The sequence below is a fragment of the Zootoca vivipara genome, chromosome 1, assembly GCF_965207765.1.
Source record: "Zootoca vivipara chromosome 1, rZooViv2.hap1.1, whole genome shotgun sequence".
Taxonomy (NCBI): Eukaryota; Metazoa; Chordata; class Lepidosauria; order Squamata; family Lacertidae; genus Zootoca; species Zootoca vivipara.
In genome coordinates, this window is record NC_142582.1 from 86,231,113 (window position 1) to 86,255,259 (window position 24,147).

General features: G+C 40.0%; 2 protein-coding genes across 51 annotated transcripts in view; one reads left to right on the plus strand and one right to left on the minus strand.

Annotated features, from left to right (window-relative positions):
* The window catches only part of MADD (MAP kinase activating death domain), a 79,216-nt gene that overhangs the window by 14,518 nt on the left and 40,551 nt on the right, over nucleotides 1–24,147 (plus strand). For 25 of the 50 annotated variants that reach the window (XM_088654210.1, XM_088654243.1, XM_088654377.1 and 22 more), the window contains exons 2-15: nucleotides 2,957–3,129; nucleotides 5,022–5,636; nucleotides 7,109–7,412; nucleotides 7,736–7,867; nucleotides 8,922–9,035; nucleotides 9,851–9,931; nucleotides 12,892–12,948; nucleotides 14,883–15,058; nucleotides 16,574–16,809; nucleotides 17,451–17,607; nucleotides 18,245–18,348; nucleotides 19,900–20,093; nucleotides 21,374–21,654; nucleotides 22,365–22,504. In XM_088654210.1, coding sequence (XP_088510336.1) covers nucleotides 3,068–3,129; nucleotides 5,022–5,636; nucleotides 7,109–7,412; nucleotides 7,736–7,867; nucleotides 8,922–9,035; nucleotides 9,851–9,931; nucleotides 12,892–12,948; nucleotides 14,883–15,058; nucleotides 16,574–16,809; nucleotides 17,451–17,607; nucleotides 18,245–18,348; nucleotides 19,900–20,093; nucleotides 21,374–21,654; nucleotides 22,365–22,504 — 2,653 coding nt within the window. In that variant the 5' untranslated portion in view covers nucleotides 2,957–3,067. The remainder of the gene's footprint in view (nucleotides 1–2,956; nucleotides 3,130–5,021; nucleotides 5,637–7,108; nucleotides 7,413–7,735; nucleotides 7,868–8,921; nucleotides 9,036–9,850; nucleotides 9,932–12,891; nucleotides 12,949–14,882; nucleotides 15,059–16,573; nucleotides 16,810–17,450; nucleotides 17,608–18,244; nucleotides 18,349–19,899; nucleotides 20,094–21,373; nucleotides 21,655–22,364; nucleotides 22,505–24,147) is intronic. The other 25 variants (XM_088654289.1, XM_088654235.1, XM_088654323.1 and 22 more) reach the window with 3 other exon arrangements.
* On the minus strand, nucleotides 3,361–4,438 carry LOC148687648 (uncharacterized). The gene is made up of 2 exons (XM_088674973.1): nucleotides 3,698–4,438; nucleotides 3,361–3,408 (listed from the first exon to the last, which is right to left on the minus strand). The coding sequence occupies exons 1-2, from the start codon at nucleotides 4,436–4,438 to the stop codon at nucleotides 3,361–3,363; spliced, it is 789 nt and encodes a 262-aa protein (XP_088531099.1).

Here is a 24,147-nt window from a genome sequence, read left to right on the forward strand (position 1 = left end):
CAGGAGCCATATGAAACAGCATCCCTTTTGTTTTTAAGTCTTTTGAGCAGAGCCAAGTATATTCTTTTTTGCTTGTCTAAGACAAAATGCTTTCTCTTCATCCCTCACTTACCTGCATATCAGGAAAGTTTCTGAATGTGCAAGTTGGAGCCACTGTATAGTAAGTACAGCTAGATTCATTGTGAAATTAATGTTCCATTAAACATTTTTGTTTGTTTGTTTTGCAAGGAAAAACTAATATTCCTGCTTAAGAAGTCAGGGATATTCAAGAAAAACTAGACATTAGATTAATTGCATGATTTCAGTAAACATAAATGGCTATATATGTTAACTGCAATGACTTCGTTAATTTCACATCTAGTTTGTTCATCAGATCATGTTTCTTAGTGTAAAAAAGTTGATATAAACATGCAAGAGTATTCCTAATTTATTTGTCTGAAATTATGGACACTATGGAATTATGACATGTGACATATGGATTAACATATTGTTTTCAATTGTTTATGAAAGAGTAAGCAGTTGCTTTTTTATGTATCAGTGGAAGCTACTGAAATGAGAATGTAGTGAGATGAAAGTGAAAAGATAAATATTCTCCCTGGGTGAAGTAACACTCTCCAGCAATAAATGTTGAATGCCAAATGCTGTTTTGGGGAATGACTTGTACTTTTCTCTATTATGTGTTTTTTAATGGTCACTTTTATGTGTTTGTTACTTCATAATAAAAATGATTCTTTTTCTTCTAAAAATGTGTTTCTAACACCTGCACTGCTCAATGCTGCAGTATATCTGAGGATAGAACTGGGGTTCAGGAACTTGCTGCAGTGGACTGGCAGTAAATGAGAGCCTTCTTGAGCCAAAAAGGATTTGCTTATATAAATGTATAATCAGATTAATCAGCCCGTATTTGTGTACTACTATATGTGTTATCTAGGCTTTATAGGGTAAGGGGTTTTAGCTAGGTTTTATGAAAATAGAATTTAACCATGTTTCATCTCATTTGGGCTTTGCAAGAGTATCTAAAGTACCTAGCTGATCCAAGGTTCTTCTGATTCCATTTGGTCTTGAGACACAATCTTCCCTCCTTCCAACTAATAAAGTATGATTAAGCTATGATTATGATTGCTGTGTGGACTGTGATTATTTGAAAATCACACACATTCTGCCCCCAAGACTTGCTAACGTGTTGCTTTGTAGATGGTATCACAATAGGGATTTACTTTTCTATTTTTGTAGAAAAGTTATATTTCAGGTGCCCAAGATATGATTGCTTCCACATCTGAGCCTGTTTTGTTTTTCAGCTGAGGCATTTCTTTTTCACTATTAGCCAGAAGTGGAATTAAAATGGAGGCTCCATAAGCACTTATAATGCATATACAGTAGCAACAAAAAGATGTCAAATTTTGTCAAAATCTATCTTATCACACTTGTAAAAAATTTTTTTTCCTCCAGTTGCTGAATAGAGATAGCCTGGCCATGGTTACTCATGCATTGGTAACCTAGACTATAATTCGCTCTATGTGGGGCTGCCCTTGAAAGTGGCCCCAAAATTGCAGGTAGCGCAAAATGCTACAGCAAGAATACTGGAAGGAGCAAGCATATTATTCATTTCTTGAAACAGCTGCAGCAGTCGCAAATTGTTTCAGGGCCAAATTCAAGGTGCTCACTTTGATATTAAAAGCTCTAAACTCCCTGGCACCCAAATATCTGCAAGAACACCTTCTTCCATATCAATCTGTCCATGCTTTGAGATCAGCATATGATGCCCTGTTAGTGTTTCCCATGCAGAATGTGGTGTTGGAGCCCAAAGATCGATCTTTTCATTGGTAGCTCTTTGCATGTCGAACTCCCTCTGTACTGAGGTGCATCTGGCTTCATCTCTTTATAGCTTTAGACGGCTGGTTAAGATACACTGTTTTTGGCAGCCTTTAGGGAAGGAGAGACCTGACCAGATAAAAGGATTATTGCTGCTACTGCTATTAGTAAATGGCTTTTTAGTGAATTGTTATGAATTATGTATTTTAAGAATTGTGTTGCTTTATCAATTTTATATGCTCTTTTTATCTTATTCAACAATAATTTTACAATCTTTGTCTTGGTTGATTATGGTTAATACAGTTTTAAAAATTGTCATCAAGGTTGTTATCCTAGCTATGTAGGCAGATATCCTGGGATAGCCCACACTTGAAATTTGCATTGCAAAAAATGGTCTTATGGGGCCCAATATGGACCAGGATAACAGCAGGAGGCAAAGTCTTAAAGGCCCCCCCCCCCCGCTAAGATCCCAACCTAGGTTAAGTCTCCTCACAGCGACAATTTGAGGGAAACCCTGTACTCAAGGGCAGAAGTATAGTTAAAGTCACATGTAATTTGTGCTTTAGACCAATTCCTGTTTTTAAGGTCCCAATTTGAACATAGTGAATAATTGGATCTAATTTGTGTAAGAGAAAAGCAGAGTTTCAGATATATCCATCCTCATTAATTGATGATAAGCTTCCCCCCCAGATCCATTTAAACTAGCAACCAGAGTCCCATCCAGAGACAGTGGACTCTGCAAGTTAATTCTAAGTTGCGTGAAGGCAACTGCTACTATGTTAGTAGCACACGGTGCCAGTCACAATACAGTCTAAATTGGGACAGCTGTATGTACATCACTCACGTATTGGTGTAAGTTCACAAAACCCCATTTCCTGTGCAAGCCTAGTCCTGCTGTGGTTTTAGCAAGTGACTCCAAATCTTTTGAAGTGATTTCATGGAGGCTGTCTTATGTGAACAAGACTTCCCTGTTGTTTACCCTTCACAAGTACATTTCATACTAAGAGATGGAAGTGTGGCTATTTTGTCTGAACAGCCTGTCCTGTGACAAATATGCTGCTTATACTGAAAGTGCTGCATTTGATGAGAACATTGTTATTGATGAATGTGAGTCTGACGTTGAATTGAATATCTTTTGTTGTAGGTTGATGTCGCAATTTCCATGAGCATTCTGTTTTCTGAGGCAGCTATCAGAAACCAGCTGGTCCAATGAGGGAAGAATTTACTGAGATGACATAGTGAAGGAGGAAAGACAATGGTGCAGAAGAAGAGGAGCTGTCCTCGCTTAATTGATTACCTTGTGATTATTGGGGCCAGGTACAGTAGCAACCTAGATGGAATTTACACAGTAATGACCCTGGTCACATATACTTGTATATTCATAAACTTCTTCAGGCCCATTTGCTTGGCAGGGGGTTGGACTGGATGGCCCTTGTGGTCTCTTCTAACTCTACGATTCTATGATTCTATGTCAACGCCCTGGGTGCAAAAGTGGATGTGGCCAAAAAGCAAAAGTGGGTGTGGACTTTTTATTTTAACTAATGAATTTTAGATGGCTTGGGTAGCACAAAAGCCCTTTGGCATCACAGGGGGGTACTTAAATGAGCAATGAGCAAAAAATTAAAATAATTTTAAAATTACTTTTATAATAATAATAATAATAATAATAATAATAATAATAATAATAAATTTATTTATACCCCGCCCATCTGGCCGGGTTCCCCCAGCCACTCTGGGCAGCTTCCAACAAAACATTAAAATACAGAAATCAAACATTAAAACCTTCCCTAAACAGGGCTGCCTTGAGATGCCTTCTAAAGGTCTGGTAATTGTTGTTCTGTTTGACCTCTGGTGGGAGGGCATTCCACAGGGTGGGTGCCACTACCGAGAAGGCCCTCTGCCTGGTTCCCTGTAACTTGGCTTCTCGTAGCGAGGGAACCGCCAGAAGACCCTCGGCGCTGGACCTCAGTGTCCGGGCAGAACGATGGGGGTGGAGACGCTCCTTCAGGTATACTGGACCGAGGCCGTTTAGGGCTTTAAAGGTCAACACCAACACTTTGAATTGTGCTCGGAAACGTACTGGGAGCCAATGTAGGTCTTTCAGGACCGGTGTTATGTGGTCTCGGCGGCCGCTCCCAGTCACCAGTCTAGCTGACGCATTCTGGGTTAGTTGTAGTTTCCGGGTCACCTTCAAAGGTAGCCCCACGTAGAGCGCATTGCAGTAGTCCAAGCAAGAGATAACTAGAGCATGCACCACCCTGGCGAGACAGTCCGCGGGCAGGTAGGGACTCAGCCTGCATACCAGATGGAGCTGATAAACAGCTGCCCTGGACACAGAATTGACCTGTGCCTCCATGGACAGCTGTGAGTCCAAAATGACTCCCAGGCTGCGCACCTGGTCCTTCAGGGGCACAGTTACCCCATTCAGGACCAGGGAGTCCTCCACACCCGCCTGCCTCCTGTCCCCCACAAACAGTACCTCTGTCTTGTCAGGATTCAATCTCAATCTGTTAGCCGCCATCCATCCTCCAACCGCCTCCAGACACTCAAACAGGACCTTCACCGCCTTTACTGGTTCTGAATTGAAAGAGAGGTAGAGCTGTTGCAGAGGTAGTACAGTGAACATCCATTGGAGGCATCTGAGGCAGTGGTGCATTCATGGAGCACTTGGTAGTGGATGGCCACAAGTGCCAGGGGTGGGGGGTGGGGAGAGAGAAAGAGAAATGCTAATTGAAGAGAGGGAAACAGAACACTGTTGTGCTCTTGTTTGAAAGCATGTCCACCTGTGTGTACAGACCACACAGATAGTAACTGCCACTTTAGAAGATATTATCAAGCTCCTCTGACAGTTGCCACTTCTCTCTTTGTAAAGGCAGGGGCCTCCTTTTGTCACAAGTCTCAACATCCTTTCTTCTTGGTGTCAGCTTTCCCATCTAGCAAGCTGTGCAAGCAGCTACTGCCCTACCTTCACACTTTGATTGGGTTGAGTACCTTGGCCACTCTGTCAGAGCCTCGCCAAGCACAAATTTGCTTTCATTTGTTCCTGATGCAGATCTTACTATTCATTGCCCTAATTACATTGCAACCCAAAGTCTTGGTGCCTACAGCTCCCACTTACAGAAATAGGCCCTCTCATATTTCCACTGTTCAAGTGTGTAACCAGTGTGGTGTTTCAGTATCAAGTAATTTTGTATTTGCTTTGCTTGTAGGCAACCAAGCAGTGATAGTGTGGCACAGACACCTGAACTTCTGCGCCGCTACCCTCTAGAAGATCATACTGATTTTCCACTTCCTCCTGATGTAGTGTTCTTCTGCCAGCCAGAGGGATGTTTAAGTGTGCGGCAGAAACGGATGAGCCTGCGAGATGATACTTCTTTTGTCTTTACACTCACTGATAAAGATTCTGGTATCACTCGCTATGGGATATGCGTCAACTTCTACCGTTCTTTCCAAAAGCGTGTGCCCAAGGAGAAGGGAGAAGGCGGTGGCAGACATCGTTCCCAAGATGGGCAGAAAGCACCCAAGTCTGGGGATACATCCACTACCCAAGAAGAGAGGGGTAATGAGAGTTCAGAGAGCGGTGGTTCTCTGCAACCACCAAGCACAGAGTCTGCGTCAGATGTTACTCGATCACCTCGGAGTAAACGTTCTGCAAAAGTCACCCACCGTTCTCGTAACAGCACCCTGACCTCACTTTGCATTATTAGTCACTATCCCTTTTTCTCTACTTTTCGTGAATGTCTGTATACCCTGAAGAAATTGGTGGACTGCTGCAGTGAGAGACTCTTGGGCAAGAAGCTTGGGATCCCTCGAGGCGTGCAGAGGTACATGAAGGGATGCAAACATCCCTTTTAATACCATATCTAGATGATGCAGTTCATTTTCTGCTGTGGTTTGATGAAGTGTCACTGTTTTTTCATAAGGCACATGCTTACTTGCAGGCTGTACACAGGCCACAGAGTTAGTGCAAAGGAATAGTCACTACAGGCATGAAATGCATCACACCATGCTGTCCTTTTGCACACACACCCTGCCTAGTGGTACTGCTTTCCTTACTTCTGGTAGTGTGCCAAAACTTGACACCCATTGTATTGTGTGCTTACACATTTTAGCCAGCATAGGATGTAATTTTTTGGCAGAGGAAAGAATCCTCAGTGGGTCTTCCTATACCTCTTAGTGGTCCAGGTTCCCAGTTTGCATTTGCCTTAAGTTGAACCAATAATATCTCTAATCAGCTCAGTTTTGTAGTTGTTCCCTATGTTATAGTTACTTTGTGGTTTTGAAAGTAACGACTTCCCCTGCTCTTATATCTGCTTGGTTGGGTCAGCTTCAGTTGGTTTGGTAGGCTTTGGTGGGAGCATTGTTGCTTTGTCTCATGTTCTGTGCACAAATACATCATGAAAAGAGAACTACATGTAGTTGTAGTTGTAGCATTATAATACAAAACTACACAGGGAAGCAAATTTGTGTTTCCTTTTTTAAAAAAACTATGTTCGCAGTAACTCTACACCCTTCATTTTATGCTGTTAAAACTGCTAGAGTCTTCTAAAAACATACATTATAGATTGACTATATGTGTGATACAGTGGAGGAATTATGTGCTATATACTACCCTTTAAATATCTTTGGGGACTATCAACCTGACTGTTCTGTCTTGCACAACAGTATAACAATTCCTGGGGTACATGTTTGGAGTCAAAGAAGCATCTGATTTATTTGGAGTTATTTATTTATTAGGATTGCTTTCTTATCTTACTATATAATATAATAAAAATGTAAGAATGTCATCATTCTGCAGTTTACTTGGTGGGCAACAGGTGGCTTTATAGTGTGACAAGAAGCGGTGGATTGGCAGTTCAGGAAAGCTGTGGAGAGACATCCACTGCAGGGTGTGGCAGCCCAAAGCTCTGTAAGGGAGAGAGTGGGTAGCTTTGGCAAGCACGGGTAGATGGGATTGGCGAGCAAACTGAGCAGGGCTACAGCCTCTAGTAGTGACATACCGTAAGTGCAAAGATAGATCCATACATTGCAAGGGAATTTTATGCTTCCAACAATATGCAATTAAGGTTCTGCCATACTTCTTTTCACCTAGGTCTGCGTCATACAATAGCTTAAAGGTTTTACTACAGTCAAATGGTATATGCATTTAGTTAACAAAATAAAATAATACGACATGCGTATACCCCCTTGTCTGACTTCTTATGGAAGAATTCACATAGCCTGAGTATTTTGGCAGGTTTCTCAGTAGAACTACCAAGTATATGTGTTTGGGGTTAATCTTGTTGCTTTTACACAGGGACACAATATGGCGGATTTTCACAGGTTCACTTCTAGTGGAGGAGAAATCCAGTGCATTGCTACATGATTTGCGTGAAATTGAGGCATGGATTTACCGGCTGCTTCGCTCACCTGTGCCTGTTGCTGGCCAGAAGCGCGTGGATGTGGAAGTCTTACCACATGAATTGCAGCCAGCCTTGACGTTTGCCCTTCCTGACCCATCCCGCTTCTCTCTGGTGGATTTTCCCCTGCATCTGCCCTTGGAGCTCTTAGGTGTGGATGCATGTTTGCAGGTGCTATCCTGCATTCTTCTGGAACATAAGGTGAGAGGGACGTGTGTCAGTATACTTGTAGACATTTCAGACGGAAAGGCTGCATTGTCTATTCCTCAACATTTCAACAGAAACTTAACAAAGACCATGTGAAAGGATGAATGTATGCTTTTATCACAATGTTCAATTTCCTATTAACAGAAGCAATAAAGATTCTTTCTGGGATTTCTGCATGAAATAGTAGTTGATTAGGGAAAACTTTTTGCAGTATTAGAATACATATCATATGAAGGCCCATGGGAAGAAGCCTAAGAGCTTATTATCATGAGAAGATAATTGTGTGGTTGTATTGACACGAGTGTCCTTTGTTGCAGGTGGTGTTGCAGTCCCGGGACTATAATGCACTCTCTATGTCTGTCATGGCATTTGTGGCTATGATATACCCAATGGAGTACATGTTCCCAGTGATTCCACTCCTTCCTACCTGTATGGCTTCTGCAGAGCAGGTATGCCATCGTTTCAGTGAAGGATGTACCGCTGTGACACTGCTGAAACCTTTTAACAGGAGAACAGTTGAATTCTTGTTGGGTTTTGTCCTCCTGTCTAAATTAAAATGCATATTTTTCAATGTACCTGGCAACTACTGAGATGTTCCTACAAATCACAGTGAAGTTTAATGATAGGAATAGAAATGACAGACAGTGTAGAAAAGAGCAAACTTTACTTTGAGATGTTCCATATTATATCTATGGATATATGATACATTTCTTTACAAAGCTGTTGATGCCATATAGGCAGTTTGGTCCACGGTTACTTTAGAAGATTGAAGGGTCATGTTACTCCTGCAGGAAACCTGTGATTCTAGAAATGTGCCTGTAAGAGCCAATAATTATAAAACAGGGAAAACAATTTCCAACAACACTACTTGCTGATGAAACTTTAGGCTTATTTTTTACCACCTTTTACAAGAATGTAGAATGTTTGCAAAGGACATATTTCAGGTTTCTTAGCAAGGCCTATTTTGCAAAATATTTTCTTTTGCAGCTCTCCACAAAACCTCTTATTTCCCCTGCAGTTTTTTGTGCTGTTCCAAACACAGTATCGTTTTGATTGCCATTTTTACCACAAACTGCCTTTTCAAGCACCAGTTTTCTTCCATTTATAATCTGGTCCTTTGATGAAAAGCTCATTTTCTACCTGTTCAAGGAGGCATTCCCAAATTTAGATGTTTTCTCAGCTTCTACTGTCCTCAGTGTTTGATAAATTCTTTTAAAAAATACTTATTTATGTGAATATATTGCTCTTACATGCACAGTGGTCTCCTGTCCAGATTACTATTCAGATGTGCACCTGTTTTGTCTCAGTAATGCTACAGCATCTATTGTTTTCACAGTAATTTACTGAGCCCAAATTTAATGAATTCTTGTAGCAACATTCGCTTATGTTTATAAGTCTCGTCATCTCTCCAGTAGTTTGCTTTAGTGATTGTGGGTGGATTGTTAGCAGAAAAGCTGTAAGGATTCAGATTTTTTCCTTATTAATATTTTCTGCCTGCTACAGCTGCTTCTGGCCCCAACACCCTATATCATTGGAGTCCCAGCCAGCTTCTTCCTTTACAAACTAGACTTTAAAATGCCAGATGATGTATGGCTAGTTGATCTGGATACTAATAAGGTAGGTAACTCCTATTCATAAAACAGTATTTATATATAACTCCTCTTGATGGGGACTGTGTGGGTGTTATGATTTTATTTCCTAATACCAACCTCCTTCTCTTAATTAACACAAAATAGATGTTGCCCTGTTTGTTTATGTATTAAAGGGTTTTAACAGCTGTTCCTTTTTTAAATTGCAGATTTGCTTGAAGTTGTTTTGTAATAACCTACTGAAATGGTTCTGGTTAGGCTTTTAAGTCACTGTCCTTTGTAACTGTTTGATTACTGATTTTTGATATATTTATATTGTGTTATGTAGGCCACATTGGAAATGCAAGACCCTAAAAGACAGCTTAAAAACATGTGTAAAATTTAGCAAATACACATTTTGGATAACCACACCCATAGAGCCTTTGTTAAATGTTTCTTGATGTGCAAGACAAATTGAGATATGTTTATTGGCTAAATATATTTATAGGCCTTTTATGTTAAAACAATATTTAAAAGAACAATTTAAAATTATAATTAAATGGTGATTGTTTCTGACACTTTAAAAGGGCAAGGAAATGTTTTCTAAAACAACTGTTATCAAGGAGCAAAGGGACATAATTAGGTCACATTTTAATTTGTTGACAGATTAGAAAACCAAATCATCTGCTTGACAGTTCCGAATTCATCTTAGAGCACAGCCAATAATGCATAAGCAATAGGGGAAATTAGATCCATTTCAAGGGGTCCTGCCCCTAATTCTGTCTTGTTTCTAAGAAGTCATAAAAGATTGTCCACTCCAAGAGTTTTTGTAAACACAATTTTATCTATAAATTTTTATTCCAGGTGATTGTTCCTACAAATGCTGAGTCATTACCTGTTTTGCCGGAACCAGAATCTTTAGAATTGAAAAAGCACTTAAAGCAGGTATGTAAGGATTCTAGTGAATGTGGCTGGGAGAAATTCCACTACTAGTATATTAGATAACTAAGGATCCTGTGACAGTTTGCAGCATCATAATGGGACAACTTATTACTAAAGTTCAGACTCAAAGTGGACTCTCTAATGTAAATATGACTATTTCAACTTTTATGAGGAAACATTTCTAAATTATGAGAAATGTGGTTACAGAGAGTTATTTCAGGTAAATTATAGTGGGTACATTAGTGATACAATGCAGGAAATTCTGCTGTCCAATGGGGCTTCTGTAGCTCTGTGCCATGAATAAAAAAATATTTGCAAGGGCTCCTTTGGAACACAGTCAGTCATGGTTAGAGGCTGACTAGGGAAAGCCGGTGTGTGTTTAGATGCAGATTCTGTCCAGTTATACTATTGGACAAAGGTCCAATAAGTATCCTTTCCCTTGAGGAGACATTGTGATTCCCACCCCCCAATTCATTCTCTTTAAGTGGCACAAAGTAGAAGTTGTATTCTTGTTTTCACAGCACGTTGTAAATCTCCCCTAATAACAAAAAATTACCTTTCTATATTCTTTTAGGTTCACTTATTTTTCCATTTGACTTGGCTTGTGAAACTGCAAGACCTGCCATTTACATTTTTCAGCTGTTTTTCTTGAACAATAATCTTCTCGTGGCATGCTATTTACAATTTGATCCAAAGCCTTTCTTACTTTTCTGTCCTCTGTTTCTGTTTCTACTTTAGAGGAGCTCATGTAAAAATGCCTAGGAGCCTCTAGAAGAGATTTTTTAAAAAATATGTAAGAAAGGCTTTGGATCAGATTTGTAAATAGCTAATAGCCTTAACCAGTGTTTTTTTTCTTTAAAAAATGTTTAGGGGTACTCTCATTTTCCTACTTATATTGAAATCCTGCCCCTCAATGAGGCCAGACATAGATTCACAAAATGTTTAGGGGTTTGCGTACCCCTGTGTCCCCCCAGAAAAAAGCACTGGCCTTAACACTTGGCACAAGGAACAACTGCATATTAAGCCGAAATAGTGTTGAGTCCCATCTTTCAGGATGCCAGTGTGCCACATAGTGAACATTCAAGCTTGTTAAAAAAAAGTTCTAATTTAGTAACCTTTCTGAATTTGTTCCAAAGTTCTGTTAGATTTGCCTTTCTACCTGTTCAGATTCTTTACAGTGCTATGCTACACGTACTGCTGTATTTAAAAATGGGATTTACTCCTAGGCAAGTATGCAAGCCTCAGGCTTGTGGCCTCTTCTCTGGTGTGACTTTCAGCTGGAAAACTGAAGGTTCTGCTTCTGTTGTAGTGGATTGTCCAATCCCTAAACTGTGGTTAATTGTAACTACAATTAATTGAAACAAGCCAGCTTCCAAAACCAGTATGAATTTGCCTTGTTTCAGCTGATCATAGTTAAAATGAGCCACACATTCTCCAGGTTTGAATGACACAGTAAGCCGCAGCTAATCTAACATGGAAGTGAAAGCTTCTGAACTCCTTGAAGCCCTGACAGAAGGAAAAGGGGGAATATGTGAGTCTAACACTGAACTATGATTTAGTGTTATATCCAAACCAGGTCACTTTGTTACGTTTTGGGATCCTGGGTGAGATTCAACTAATTGGTTCTGTCAGCAGAAGCCCTGTGCAAGGACCTCTGCTTGCACAACAGGGCTTCCCCCAGTTGGCTCTGAGGGATTGGGAGACACCCCCCCAAACAACAACAACAATAACAACAACAACCCACCAGTGTGTTTTCATATGCGCATTTTAGTGTGGTCATGAAACATTGAAATCTGCAGGTGTTATTACTGTGTATTGTTAACGGTCATTTTTGTATATTTGAAGCTGTGGTAGGCTGTGGTTTATCTCATCCTTCATCAATCTCCATTTAAAACCTGTGGTATTGTAAGATAATCATACATGTCAGAGCTTCATGGTGTATTGTGCACTACATAAAATGCTTCATCATTACATTTAAAATGGTCATCTAAACCAGTACTTAATATCTACAAACAAATCTGCTTCCCGCATGATACGCCCCATAGAATCTCTGGGCTTTCAGTTGTCTTGCCTTCCCTTTTCTTAATCACCACTTTCTCCATTTTCATATTGCTGCCTATGAGGCCCATATTTGTTCTCTTTCTCTAATCCTGTGAAGCTATTTATTGGTTTTAGTCAGATTGAATGAGTCTTTCAAATTGGTTTTATGATTTTATTTCTGTTCTTTCCCCCCACACCTCCTTGCATGCTGCATGCAGTATTTAAAGGTAAAGTGTTAAGAGTAGCAGTACAAAAGCTGCTGTTTCTGGCTCCCATAGAAGAGCAGAACTACACATTTAACCGTTTGTGATTTCCTGTGTAACCTGTTACAGTGAACAGCCATTGACCCTTGCAGTAGAATCCCCAGCCGCTCTTTCAGAATCTGTTTGCTTTTCTCTCTCCACAGTTTAGGGGCTATTCAGCAAAACTCCCACACATTTGAGTAGTGTGATGTGAATTAACAAGAGAGTAATAACACCATTCCTTTCATTCAATGATGCAAGACACAAATCCTTACTATCCACAGGGTAAAGCAAAGGAAATGTGGGTGACATCGTGGAGGTGACTGCCTTGTTATGGTAGTGGGAAATATTGGCACAACAGTATTATGCATGCATAAATACTTAACAAATATATACGGGCTTATTATTGCCCTTTCAGATCAGTTTCATTATAAATATTTATATTGAAAACAGCTGGCTAGTAGTCGGTTTAAAAGAAGGGTATGCAAGCAGATGTGTGGGGTGAAAGCAGTCTGGCCTTGCTCAGGAACTGTGACAATTTATGATCCCTTTTTATTTCCTTTCTCATCTGTGGTATTAGTAGTAATAGTTTTTTCTCCATCTGTCTCTCTGTGATCATGTGTTCGTCTTGCCTCTGATTGTCCGCTGGTGTTGTCATGTGATCTTCCATCTTGCCTCCAGTGTCTGGTTAGCATGACTGCAATCACTCAGAAACAGCTGCTCACGCCTGACAAAAAGGTGTCTTTATTTTACTCTTTTCTGCCTCAAGTTTCCATTGGATTATTTTTTTAACCTGTTTTGATTTATTTGCGTTGGGGGAGGGAATGAACTTTGCAGGAGGACAAGGATGTTTAGAGAGAGATTAGAGGCAGACATTGAGTTAAACAGGGAGGGTTAGGGTTTTTTTTTAAAAAAGGTAAGGTAAAGGACCCCTGGATGGTTAAGTCCAGTCAAAGGCAACTATGGGATGTGGCACTCATCTCACTTTTCAGGCTGAGGGGAAAGGCACAAGGTTTGTAGGATGGCCACAACTGTTAAGAAGTGGAGGATGAGACAAAATTAGATTGATGAGATTGTGTACGACATGCGGAAGTGAAAACTTTAACTCTTACCGGTATATGCTTGATGTTCTGGGTGATGTTGTCAGACCATGAGATGTTAGTTCTATGAAAATACTAGCTCTGCCATGTGGGCTGCAGAAGACTGTAGAGTTTTAAAACAGTGCGCTGTCCTAGAAATCTGACCTTCCCTGACTACCAGTAGCTGTTATTAGTTCAGTTCAGTTTTATTACAGCAGAAGCCAGCAAAACAAAGTACCATAATTCCAAACAAAAAATCAGGAATAACATCACCAGAAGCAGAACAGTTACACAAAAGGAATTTGCAATGTATTATTCAATAGAAGAGATTTACGTTTCTTAATAGATAAAGTGCAGAATTTGGCCACATCATATGATACTGGACTTGAGGAATCTTCCAGAAGGAATTTCCGTAAGATTTCGGAGGAGAATTCCAAATAATATTGTAAGGGTATAAATTTTGATAAAAGGGGTAAAATAAGTCGAGCTCATTCTTCACTATAAAATTCACAGAATAAAAGGATGTGAGTGACAGATTCTACCTTATTGGACATGTGAGGGCAAAGACGCTCATGAATTGGTACCCACATATGAATTGGACATGTAAGGGCATTACCTCAAAACGGGCTCTAGAAAAGGCCCATCTATAGACTAGCTGTTATGAGAAAGGGCACAGTGACCCTGCACCTTTATTTGGATTGAAAAGTTCTTTAAATTGATGGAGTTGGGATCTCAGTGCAGAGAATAATACTGAGTGGATTGTTATGAAGGGTGGCATACAAATATCTTAAATAAATAAATAAAATTATCACAGGGTGGTTTACAATGCAATTAAAAATCCAGAAAAAGTAATAAAATATGCATGAAGGCATTAAACATCAAAAAACAGCAGTGGAAATTTGTAAAACAACCAGTACTTAACAAATGTGAAATTATGAATATACCTTGGGGCATAACCTTGTGCCTATAGGATAACAAAGTGAACTCCAGGTGCCTTCTTTCAGGAAAGGTGTTTTACAACTGGAGTACTACAGGTAGAAAAATCCTTCCTTGTGCCACCATCTGCCTTATCTCTGGTGTTTGGGGGTACTCTGTGGAGTGCCTCAGTTTATTAATTTTTGACACACCCATCCTCTGGTTTTATACAGTTGAGCTACTGAAAGGGTGGATTTCATCTTCCTCATGTTATTTCCAGTATATTTAGGGGAGCATTTTTTATTTAAAAAATATATTTATAAATCTTGTTTTACTCACCTGTCCTCCTCCCAATACTAGTTAGCATGGGGGATTTTAAGTTGCTTTGGGTAAGAAAAAGTGACTAAATCAATCAATCAGTCAACCAATAAGTCATTAGATTTACCATTCACATTCTAAATTTGTAATGTGAAATGGTTGCAAGGTCCTCTCTCTTTCTCTGCTTGGAGCAGGCAAAGGTAGTCAAAGAGTGCTTAAAGGTTTACTGATCTGCTGAAAGAGGTGTCTTTTGATTCTGGGGAACTAGAACATTGCACTTGGGTTGTGATTGTCCATGAGATAAAGCAGTATTGACAATGCCATTCTTATTTATTATCCTTGTGACCTATTGCTCTTCAGGCTTTGGCTAGCATGAGCTTGAATACCCAGCCTATTCTTAACCTAGAGAAGTTTCATGAAAGCCAGGAGATCCCACTGCTGGGGAAACCTCAGAATGACATGCAGTCCACACCTTCTACAGAGTTCAACCCCCTGATCTATGGCAATGATGTAGACTCTGTGGATGTGGCCACTCGGTGAGTCTGAGCAATGTATTTTTGTTAAATTTCCAAATACACTGAAAGGTCTGCTGCTCTGTTCTGCAGAAAATGTTAGCTGAAATGCTATGGCCTTCCAGTAAAAAAGCAAATGCTTTTTCATTGTCTTTTTCATTTATTGTTATAAACTGGAACACCCATGGGAGCTACCATCAGTTTTTAACAATATTTTCTACTGCTGAGGCGGCATAAGACTAGAGGATGAGATTCTCTTGTGTATATACAGATTCTACACAGTCCATTGCAGGGGCAGCCAGTGTGATGCCCTCCAGATATTTTGGACAGAAACTAACATTGGCCCAAGCCCAGCACGATCAATGGGTCATGGATTATGAAAGTTGTGGTTTACACCATTTGGAGAGTATCCTGTTGGCTTTCGCTAGTCTTTTGTTTTGAGATATATATTCTGTTAAATCTAACTATATTTTCTAATTGAAATTTTAAAATAGAAAAAAATGTGTTACCTCTACATGAAACCATTGAGTGGGTTTATACAGAGTTCTATAGCTCATTGTGCTCAGTATGCTGATGACAAGCAGCTCCATTTTTCCTTTTCATCTTATGCAGGTGAGACAGTGAATGTACTGTTAGGTTGTAGTACAGTATGATTGACACTTGTGTGGGGGTTACGTTTCGGAATGACATGTACATGGAAAAAGGTATATACACTTGGAACCAGACCTGTGTGGTTGTCTTTCTTTTCAAGGAAGGCAGAGAGCTTTTAAGCTCTCAGATTTGCTTACTGGGCTCTGGGATGCTCCTGTGAGATCTTGTAGGGAAGAGATTCCACGAGATCTCTCAAGAGTGTTCCAGAGCACGGTTAGTGGGTCTGAGAGCTTAAAAACTCTTTCCATGTTGGGAAAACACACAGCAAAAGGAGCTTCTAAGCTCTCTGCCTTGTGAGCAATCAATTTGTGGGATTTCAACCAGCCAGATTTCAACTGTGTGAAGTTGAAACATAATCCAACAAGACTGAGATACTGTTAGTGGATGGTTCCTCTATCCAACTTTAATGTCCAGCCTGCTCTAGAAGGGGTCACTCTACCTCTGAAAGAGTGGGATCATAGTTTAGGACTTCTCCTGGTTTAATTGCTGCTGCCGCTTGAGGCAGAGGTGGCTTCGATGGAGTGGAGTGCCTTCCATTGGCTTAGGCTGTTTGTCCTACTGTAAAAGAGATTATTTGCCTTCAGAGTTGATAATAGAACTCAAGATCATCTTTGTACCCTAGGCTTACTGCAAAGAAAGTGAGAATATAAGCCAAATATATTTTTCCTTGGTTCCAGCACAATAGGGGCACTGGTGTTTCTTTTATTTCCATAGGGCATATTTTGTCTTGAGGCCGCAGTTGATATTAGCTATGAATGGGTAAACTTATTCTGCTGTCCTTCCCTTACTAGAGGCAAATGTAGAATTTGCTTTTCATGATATGTGAATGTACTGTGTCCTTCAGACCTGTCATGTTGAATATATTATCAACCTTTTGGATTTTTTTAGGGTTGCCATGGTGAGATTCTTCAATTCACCAAATGTTTTACAAGGATTCCAGATGCATACTCGCACACTTCGCCTCTTTCCCCGGCCAGTGGTTGCATTTCAGGCCAATTCGTTCTTAGCTTCAAGACCAAAACAGACACCTTTTGCAGATAAATTGTCCAAGACACAGGCAGTGGAATACTTTGGGGAATGGTCACTCAATCCAACTAATTATGCTTTCCAAAGAATCCACAACAGTAAGTCTTGGTCTTGTGTTTACTGCTACCTCTTGATTAATGCTGAATCTTCTAATACAAAATTAGTGTCAGAAATAGTGTCTTCTGCATCCTATCTGACCATCTTGGCTGTGAGACCTGGAAGACTTACCCCTTGGCTTGCAGGCCTTTTTTCACCTGACCTGGAAGGGTAGGGCCCTAACTGACTCCAGCTACAAAAAGCTGAGGCTGCTGAACTGATTCTTGGGCTGGGGACTGTTTGCGTTGGGGACTGTTGCTGTTTTTGGTATTTTAATTCAGATGTGTGGAATTGTTGTGGTTTATGTTTGGTTGTGTATTTTTTATTGTTTTATTTATTGCTCATGACTACTTTTGTTATGTTGTAGTTATGAAATTTTTCATGCTGTAAGCCACCTTGAGCATGGTTTGAACTGTGGAAAGTTGGCATACAAATAAAATTATGTATGTATCTGTTCTGTGGAGGGGCAGCTCTACATTAAGGTTAATTTCAAAAATCCATGAAGCAAATATCTTTCTATTGACTGATGTTTTGCCTAACCATTTCCAATGTAATTTCTGTAGGGCAGCTGCAGCCCCACTTGATTGAGACTTTGGGGGACTACATCATGGACATAACTTCATTTTTCTTGCTATTTCTACAGACATGTTTGACCCTGCTCTGATTGGTGATAAGCCAAAGTGGTATGCTCATCAGTTGCAGCCAATTCATTACCGTGTCTATGACAGCAGTTCTCAACTAGCTGAAGCACTGAGTGTCCCAATAGAGAGAGAAACAGATTCTGAACCTACTGATGATAGGTTAGTGGGGAGAGCAACTTTATGTAGCTGGTTCTAAGTGGCCTTTGTCTTTCTGTGTCCCCCCCCCCCCATTTTCCCCTGGAAAATTTCAACACTGCTTCCAGCACTGGTTTCCAAAGCAGTTTAACAGATAATCTGACAAAACATTAACAATGCAAGATAAAAAAATACAGCCAAATCAGAAGTACAGGGTATCATAAAATCCAAATCTCAAGGTTCTTAAAAGTGTTTTTAGAAGACTGGCAGAAGAAAAACGGCTTTGGCTAGTGCTGAAAAGAAAGTGTAGGCACCAGTCTCTGTTGCTGCAGTATTCTACTCGTAACACCTCCTTATTAACCTTCCATCTTCTGCACCCTTTAAAAATGCTTCTGGTAGAGTAAAAATCAGTTGTCCCCTTTCTTTTTAAAAATCGTATTTCCAAACACAGAGCTATACAGTATATATGGTGACCTACTACTTAAGAGAAGCTGCTCATTTAACAAAACCTATGCCACCATAGCCTTGTAGTGTAAAATATTCCATTTAGTTGCTTCTCTTTCTATTGCTGGTCTGTTCTCATTCTCGCCTGCTGTTCTCATTCTCTCTTTCCCTTTTTTGCCACTTCTAATTCTTTCTCACCCTTTCCCCCTTAAAATAGTGGCAGTGACAGTGTGGATTATGATGACTCCAGCTCTTCGTATTCATCCCTTGGTGATTTTGTTAGTGAAATGATGAAGTGTGACATCAACGGTGACACTCCAAGTGAGTAACGTTGAGTTAATAATTTAATTACCTCTACGTGCATTCTTTGGTCTGATTTAATTACTTTGAAAGAAAAAGAACCTAAGATCATGGTGAATGACTTGGGAAGATATGTTGTGTTTAGGTAAACAGGCATATTTACTTTTCGCATCTTGTGCCACCCAGCCAAAAGTTTTAGTGTTTACTATAATCATATCACCCTTGAAGACTGTAGAAAAGAGTTTTCAACACAGGATAGGTAAAAGCTGATTGGCTGCTTTTTTGGTTAAATATACATTTTCTTACCTGGTCAGGGATCTTCAGTTGTGACTAGAATTTCAATCAGTTTATACAGTCATAGACCAGCAGTGTTGTGACTAGAATGTCATTTGCAACTAGAATGGGCTTTTTCCATGGTGGCTCACTGCTTTTGCTATGCTCTCTTCAAGGAGGCTCACCTGGCATCTTCATTACATATCTTTAGGCACCAGGGGAAAACATTCCTCTTCTCCCAGGCTTTTTGGCTAATTTTACAAACCATAGTGGGGTGGTGGTGGTGTTGTTTTCGTTTGTTACTATGTAATGTGTTTTTGTGTTTTTATATTGTAAACAGCTTTGTGACTGGCGGTGTGAAGGGCAGCATAGAAATAATTTTTTTTTTAAAGCCATACTGGAGAAACATATTTTGTTTTATTGAGGTTTCTGGTCAGTACTTACATTGTAAATGTCATATTTTGTCATCAAATAAATGGACTTGGACACTACTTCCCTTTATTTTTACATTTTAAAGCTGGAGTGGTTAACTCCTGACCCAGGCACATGATGATGTGGTCCTCAAGCATTTTTTCCTCTCCCCCAACTCAGACCCCTCTAGTTTTTTGCAAGGGTGGCAAAAAAGGGTAGAACATAGTGCTGGGATACCCTGTGTCCACTGCCCTATTGTGGATGCAAATAGCTCCCTTCACACTCATCAGATCAATCATATGATAAGCAAGGAGGGCCTGTGAGAGTGTAGGTGACCACATCCACATCTGGCTGCTTTCACCATTGGCATATGGCCCCTAGAGAGTTGGACAAGGGTGAATGCTGCCCGCAGGCAAAACCCCTATAGTAAAAAAATTATAAAGCTACATTTTGAATAGCTTGCATATTTTGCTGTTTAGAGTTAGATTTTGATCCAGTTTTCATGTGGCAAATTAGCAAATGTGAAAGTTCCCAGCTGCTCCCCACCACTGGTCCTACTGCCACATTGCTTTGTAGGCTAAGTCATGGTTTGGCATAAAGTTATGCCTTATCTGGGACCATGGCTTTTCTTGCTCCAGACAAACCACAACCTGTAACTAAAGTTTGGTATTGGTCTACTGCTCATGGTTTGTCTGAAGGAGACGAACCATGAACCTGGGTTCAGACGTAATGTTAAGCTGTACCATCACTTAGCCTAGGCAGCATGGTGGCAGCCGGATCAGGGAGGAGCACATGCTAAGCCATGGTTTGCCTTAGTGTTACATGCAGACTGGGCCTTTGTGATTTTTGTTGACCTTATGAACTTATGTGTATAATATTTCTTTACAGATGTGGATCCTCTAACCCATGCAGCTCTGGGTGATGCAAGTGAAGTGGAATTTGATGACTTCCAGGAGTACTCGGGTGATATGGATGAACAAGCCCCTGATAGTGAAAACTCCCAAGACAACAATCAGCCTCGGTCAAGTTCAAGCACTACAGCCAGCAGCAGCCCCAGCACTGTCATCCATGGGGTGAATCATGTGTGTAATGGGGCTTATTGTATAAGTAAGGGAGCCAAGAAATATAGGAATGATAGGAAGGACCCTGAAGATGATTGGAGTTTTACTACTTTGGTCTTCATCAAAGGCTGGATTTGTTTGGGGCATTTGTTCCCTCATGAACCACTTATTATCAGCCTGAGGCATAAAGCTCCTTGAAGCTTTGGGATGGAAAGGATTTCTTAGCTACTTTGAACTTCTTTTTGGAAGAAACATGGAGAATAAATAATTTTAAAACTCTTGTCATTTTGTGCTCTTAATATTTATTAGTCTGATACGCACATCACAGTGAACCATGGTTATTAGTTTACAATGAATGGGATCTTTTGTTCTCCCTGCTAGTGCATGGAGGAAACAAACTATGATCCATAACACTAAGCCAAGGATTGTGCTTTCCCCCCTTCCTAGCTCTTGTGGGGAGAAGCAAACTGGGCATGATTGGCTCATGTATGGGAAGCCATGGTTTATGACTTACCGTGATGTGAAAACATGGCCAATGTTACTAGAGAAAAGTAGATGACAGTGAATTTATGTCACTATTATGTATCTGAGATATGTCACAATTATGTATTTGATATAAAACTATGGTGAACAGCGGTCATATGGTTCATGCCTCACTAATAAAAGACAGGTGCTCACATATTCATTTTCTCCAAGCCAACAGGAATGCTTAAAAAAATTAAAATATGAGAGTGGGGAAGTAGACTGATTTTGATATATAATTATTGGATTTTATGTGAAATAAGTATTATACATAGATCTGTATGGAGCATAGCTGCCAAGTTATCCCTTTTTAAAAGGGATTTTCCCTTATGCTGAATAGGCTTCCTCGCGAGAAAAGGGAAAACTTGGCAGCTATGGTATGGAGGCCCTGTGAACAACACTGTACATAGGATGAATTTTTTCAAGTGAGCAGCCATGTTTCTTTAGAGGTAGTGATGAGCTAGTACAGTGATGAAATCATGAGTGTAAATATTTGAGACAATTTAAGAAGTATTAGAAAATGGATGAACATTTAATATTAATACAGTTTATTATATAGAAAGCAGCTAGTCTAATGCGGCAAATAAATTGTGAAATGTTAGACATGGGAGACAAAATTGCAGAGAAATGATGTAGGCTCATTTAGTATAGGCAATGTTAGAAATAAAGATAACAATTGGCCTTCAGAATCTTAGGGCTTTCTTGGGCCTGACACCAGCTGTTATATGGATATGTATTTGTAGATTTCTAGAAATTGGATTTTTGTTTGTTTTACAAAGGAGTCTACTGATTCAGCAGAGATGGAAGAGAAGATGGTAGCTGGATTTTCAAATCACCTTCCCAGTTTGCCTTTACAACCAAGCTTTCCCAAAATGAGTGTTGAACGTCGTGATAGTGAGAATCCAGCAAACAGTTTGAGTTCTGTGGATGGAATGGTGAAGAAAAGAGAGTATGATAACCCATACTTTGAACCACAGTATGGGTTCCCAGCAGAGGAAGAAGAGGATGAACAGGAAGAAAGCTATACACCGAAGTTCAATCAGAACCTCAATGGCAATCGGTGAGATATCATTGAATTCAGGACTCCATGAAGGCCACACTGGAAATTTACTAATCTTGTTACTTTGTGCTTAGTACCATGCATTATCCTCAGAAAAGCCCCTTGCAGTTCAGATATCTTCTAATCATTTTCTTAGGTCTTTATCGTATTCCCTCGGACCTAGAGGGATATATATTAAACACATCAGCATTTCAGGACCCACAGTATCAAGGAAGCATCTTTTCTCTGGTGCAGTCCTGCACCACTTGGGGGAACACATGAAGGAAAGATCAATGTGGGTTTTCCACTTGTGACAGCCAGCTGGGATAGACAATGACAACTTGGAGAGAAAAGTCATATGATTTGGCCACATAGTTACAGAATTCACAACCACATATTGATCACAGCACTTTGATGAGTCCCTGTATTGAGTGGGACATACAGTTACTTGGGGAAGAGGCCTGTGATTCTCTTGGAAGTATTCCAAGATGTTTACTGTTCTGGTTGATGGCTGGTACGTGGAATCTGCAGAAGATTACTTCTCTGTTGCCTTTGTTTCCATACTTGCTCTATTCTAAAATAGGCATCAGTTGACATGGCAACTGCCAAACTCACACCACAGCCAAATCAGATGTTTGTGTTACTGATATGAGATGGATCCCAACAATCTTTTTAGTTGCAGGATACAGAACGATGCCAACAATGTAACACCGTTGTCTTTTCTTTTAAAGGCCTCTGCAGCCTCTGCGCCCCAACAGCTTAAAGCTAGGCAACGAGTCTGATGCGGAATCGGATTCCCATGCCAGTTCCCCAAATTCTACAGTATCCAACAACAGCAGCGAAGGTTTTGGGGGCATTATGTCCTTTGCCAGTATGTATAATTGTTTCTTATTTGCAAACTTGAACAGCAGGTGGGAAGAAAGTGGGGAAGAGACCCACAGAAAGAAGAATACTTAATGGAAATAAAGTATTTGACCCAAAGGCACCAGCCCTGTGAAAGTCATTGGCTATTGCTTAATACATGGCATTCATCTTACTGCTTGCATCTTTTGCAAAAGCAGAAGGGAAGGGAAGCAACAGGAGTCTTGGCTTAGTAGAGAAGAATAGGGACTGGGTTTGGTTAAATGTTAGCACTAGGGGGCAGACCTTGGAATTGGGAAATGGAAATTAGCCTGGGTAGCTCAGAGAGCAACGTTGGTGTGCTTGGTGCCAAATTGAATGAAGAAAGTGTACTAATCAGTACTAATAGTTGCTTACTTAGTACTAATAGTATGCTATGTCCTCTGTGACCCTTAATATTTACATTTTGCTTCCGGTTTCACAATTGCTGAGGTTTGCAGGTATAATAAACCATATGCAAAGGCTATAGAAGGAACTGGTGTGAAGAAGAAGAAGATGATGATGATTTTCATTTACATATTGCCCTTCCTTCTAAAGGAGCTCAGGGTGGTGCACAACATAAAAAATACAGTGGATAATTAAAAATAGTATAACAAAGCAGCATGATAACAGTACTGTTCAATCTCAGAACCAATTTATGTCCAAAATGACCAAGTGGCAAAGTATGTTTTATTATTGTCTAAATAGTAACTATGTGGGGGACAACAAAAAATCCATGGGGAGGGAGTTTGACAGTTGTGGATCTGCCACCGAGATGGCCGTATGCTTTTCAATTTGCTTTGGCCTCAAGCCATAGCTGCCACGTTTTCTGTTTTCTCACGAGGAAGCCTATTCAGCATAAGGGAATTTCCCTTAAAAAAAGGGAGAACTTGGCAGCTATGCCTCAAGCTATTTGGGGCTTTATTACGTCAGTACAAATACCTGGAATTTGCCCTAGTAGCTCACAGGCAGTCAGTGCAGAGCTCTGATGATTGCTGTAAAATGATCTTGCCCTATTTAACACCCTTGCTGTCACATTCTTCAGTTGCTGCTTCTGGGCTGTCTTCAAGGGTAACCCTAGGTTAGGTATGGAAGAATCTATCAATTTTGGTTTTCTCAGTTGTTCATTTTACCAAACTTCTCTTCACTTCCCCACATTTCTGCAGCAATTTGCAGTAAATTAAGAAAAAAGCCTTGTGAAAATGATTTATGATTTTAGTCTGAATTTCTCCTCATAAACACATACTTGTATGTACTTTTGATTGATGTCCACATTTCTGCAAGCAAATTCTCCTAATATGATGCATTTTGTATGTTATTTTCACTAATATAGTCATTTCTATGCAATTTCCCCCAATACATGCATTTTTGTAAATGTTGGTTGGAGAACTGCATCAAAAAATTCAGATAAGAACAAATTTTGAGGGAAGACTGTTTCCCACATTGTTTTGAAAAGTGCAAATTTGATATTTTCAGCTTTAAATGTGAATTGAATCGAATTGCTCCCTTACCCTTACCCTACATTTGTGAGGTTATTAGTGGATGAATTATTGATTTCAGGCTATTCTGGTCAAACAGCGTCTGTAGATGGTTAACCAGTCATAGTTGATCATTGAGGCCACCTGTGTCTCCAGT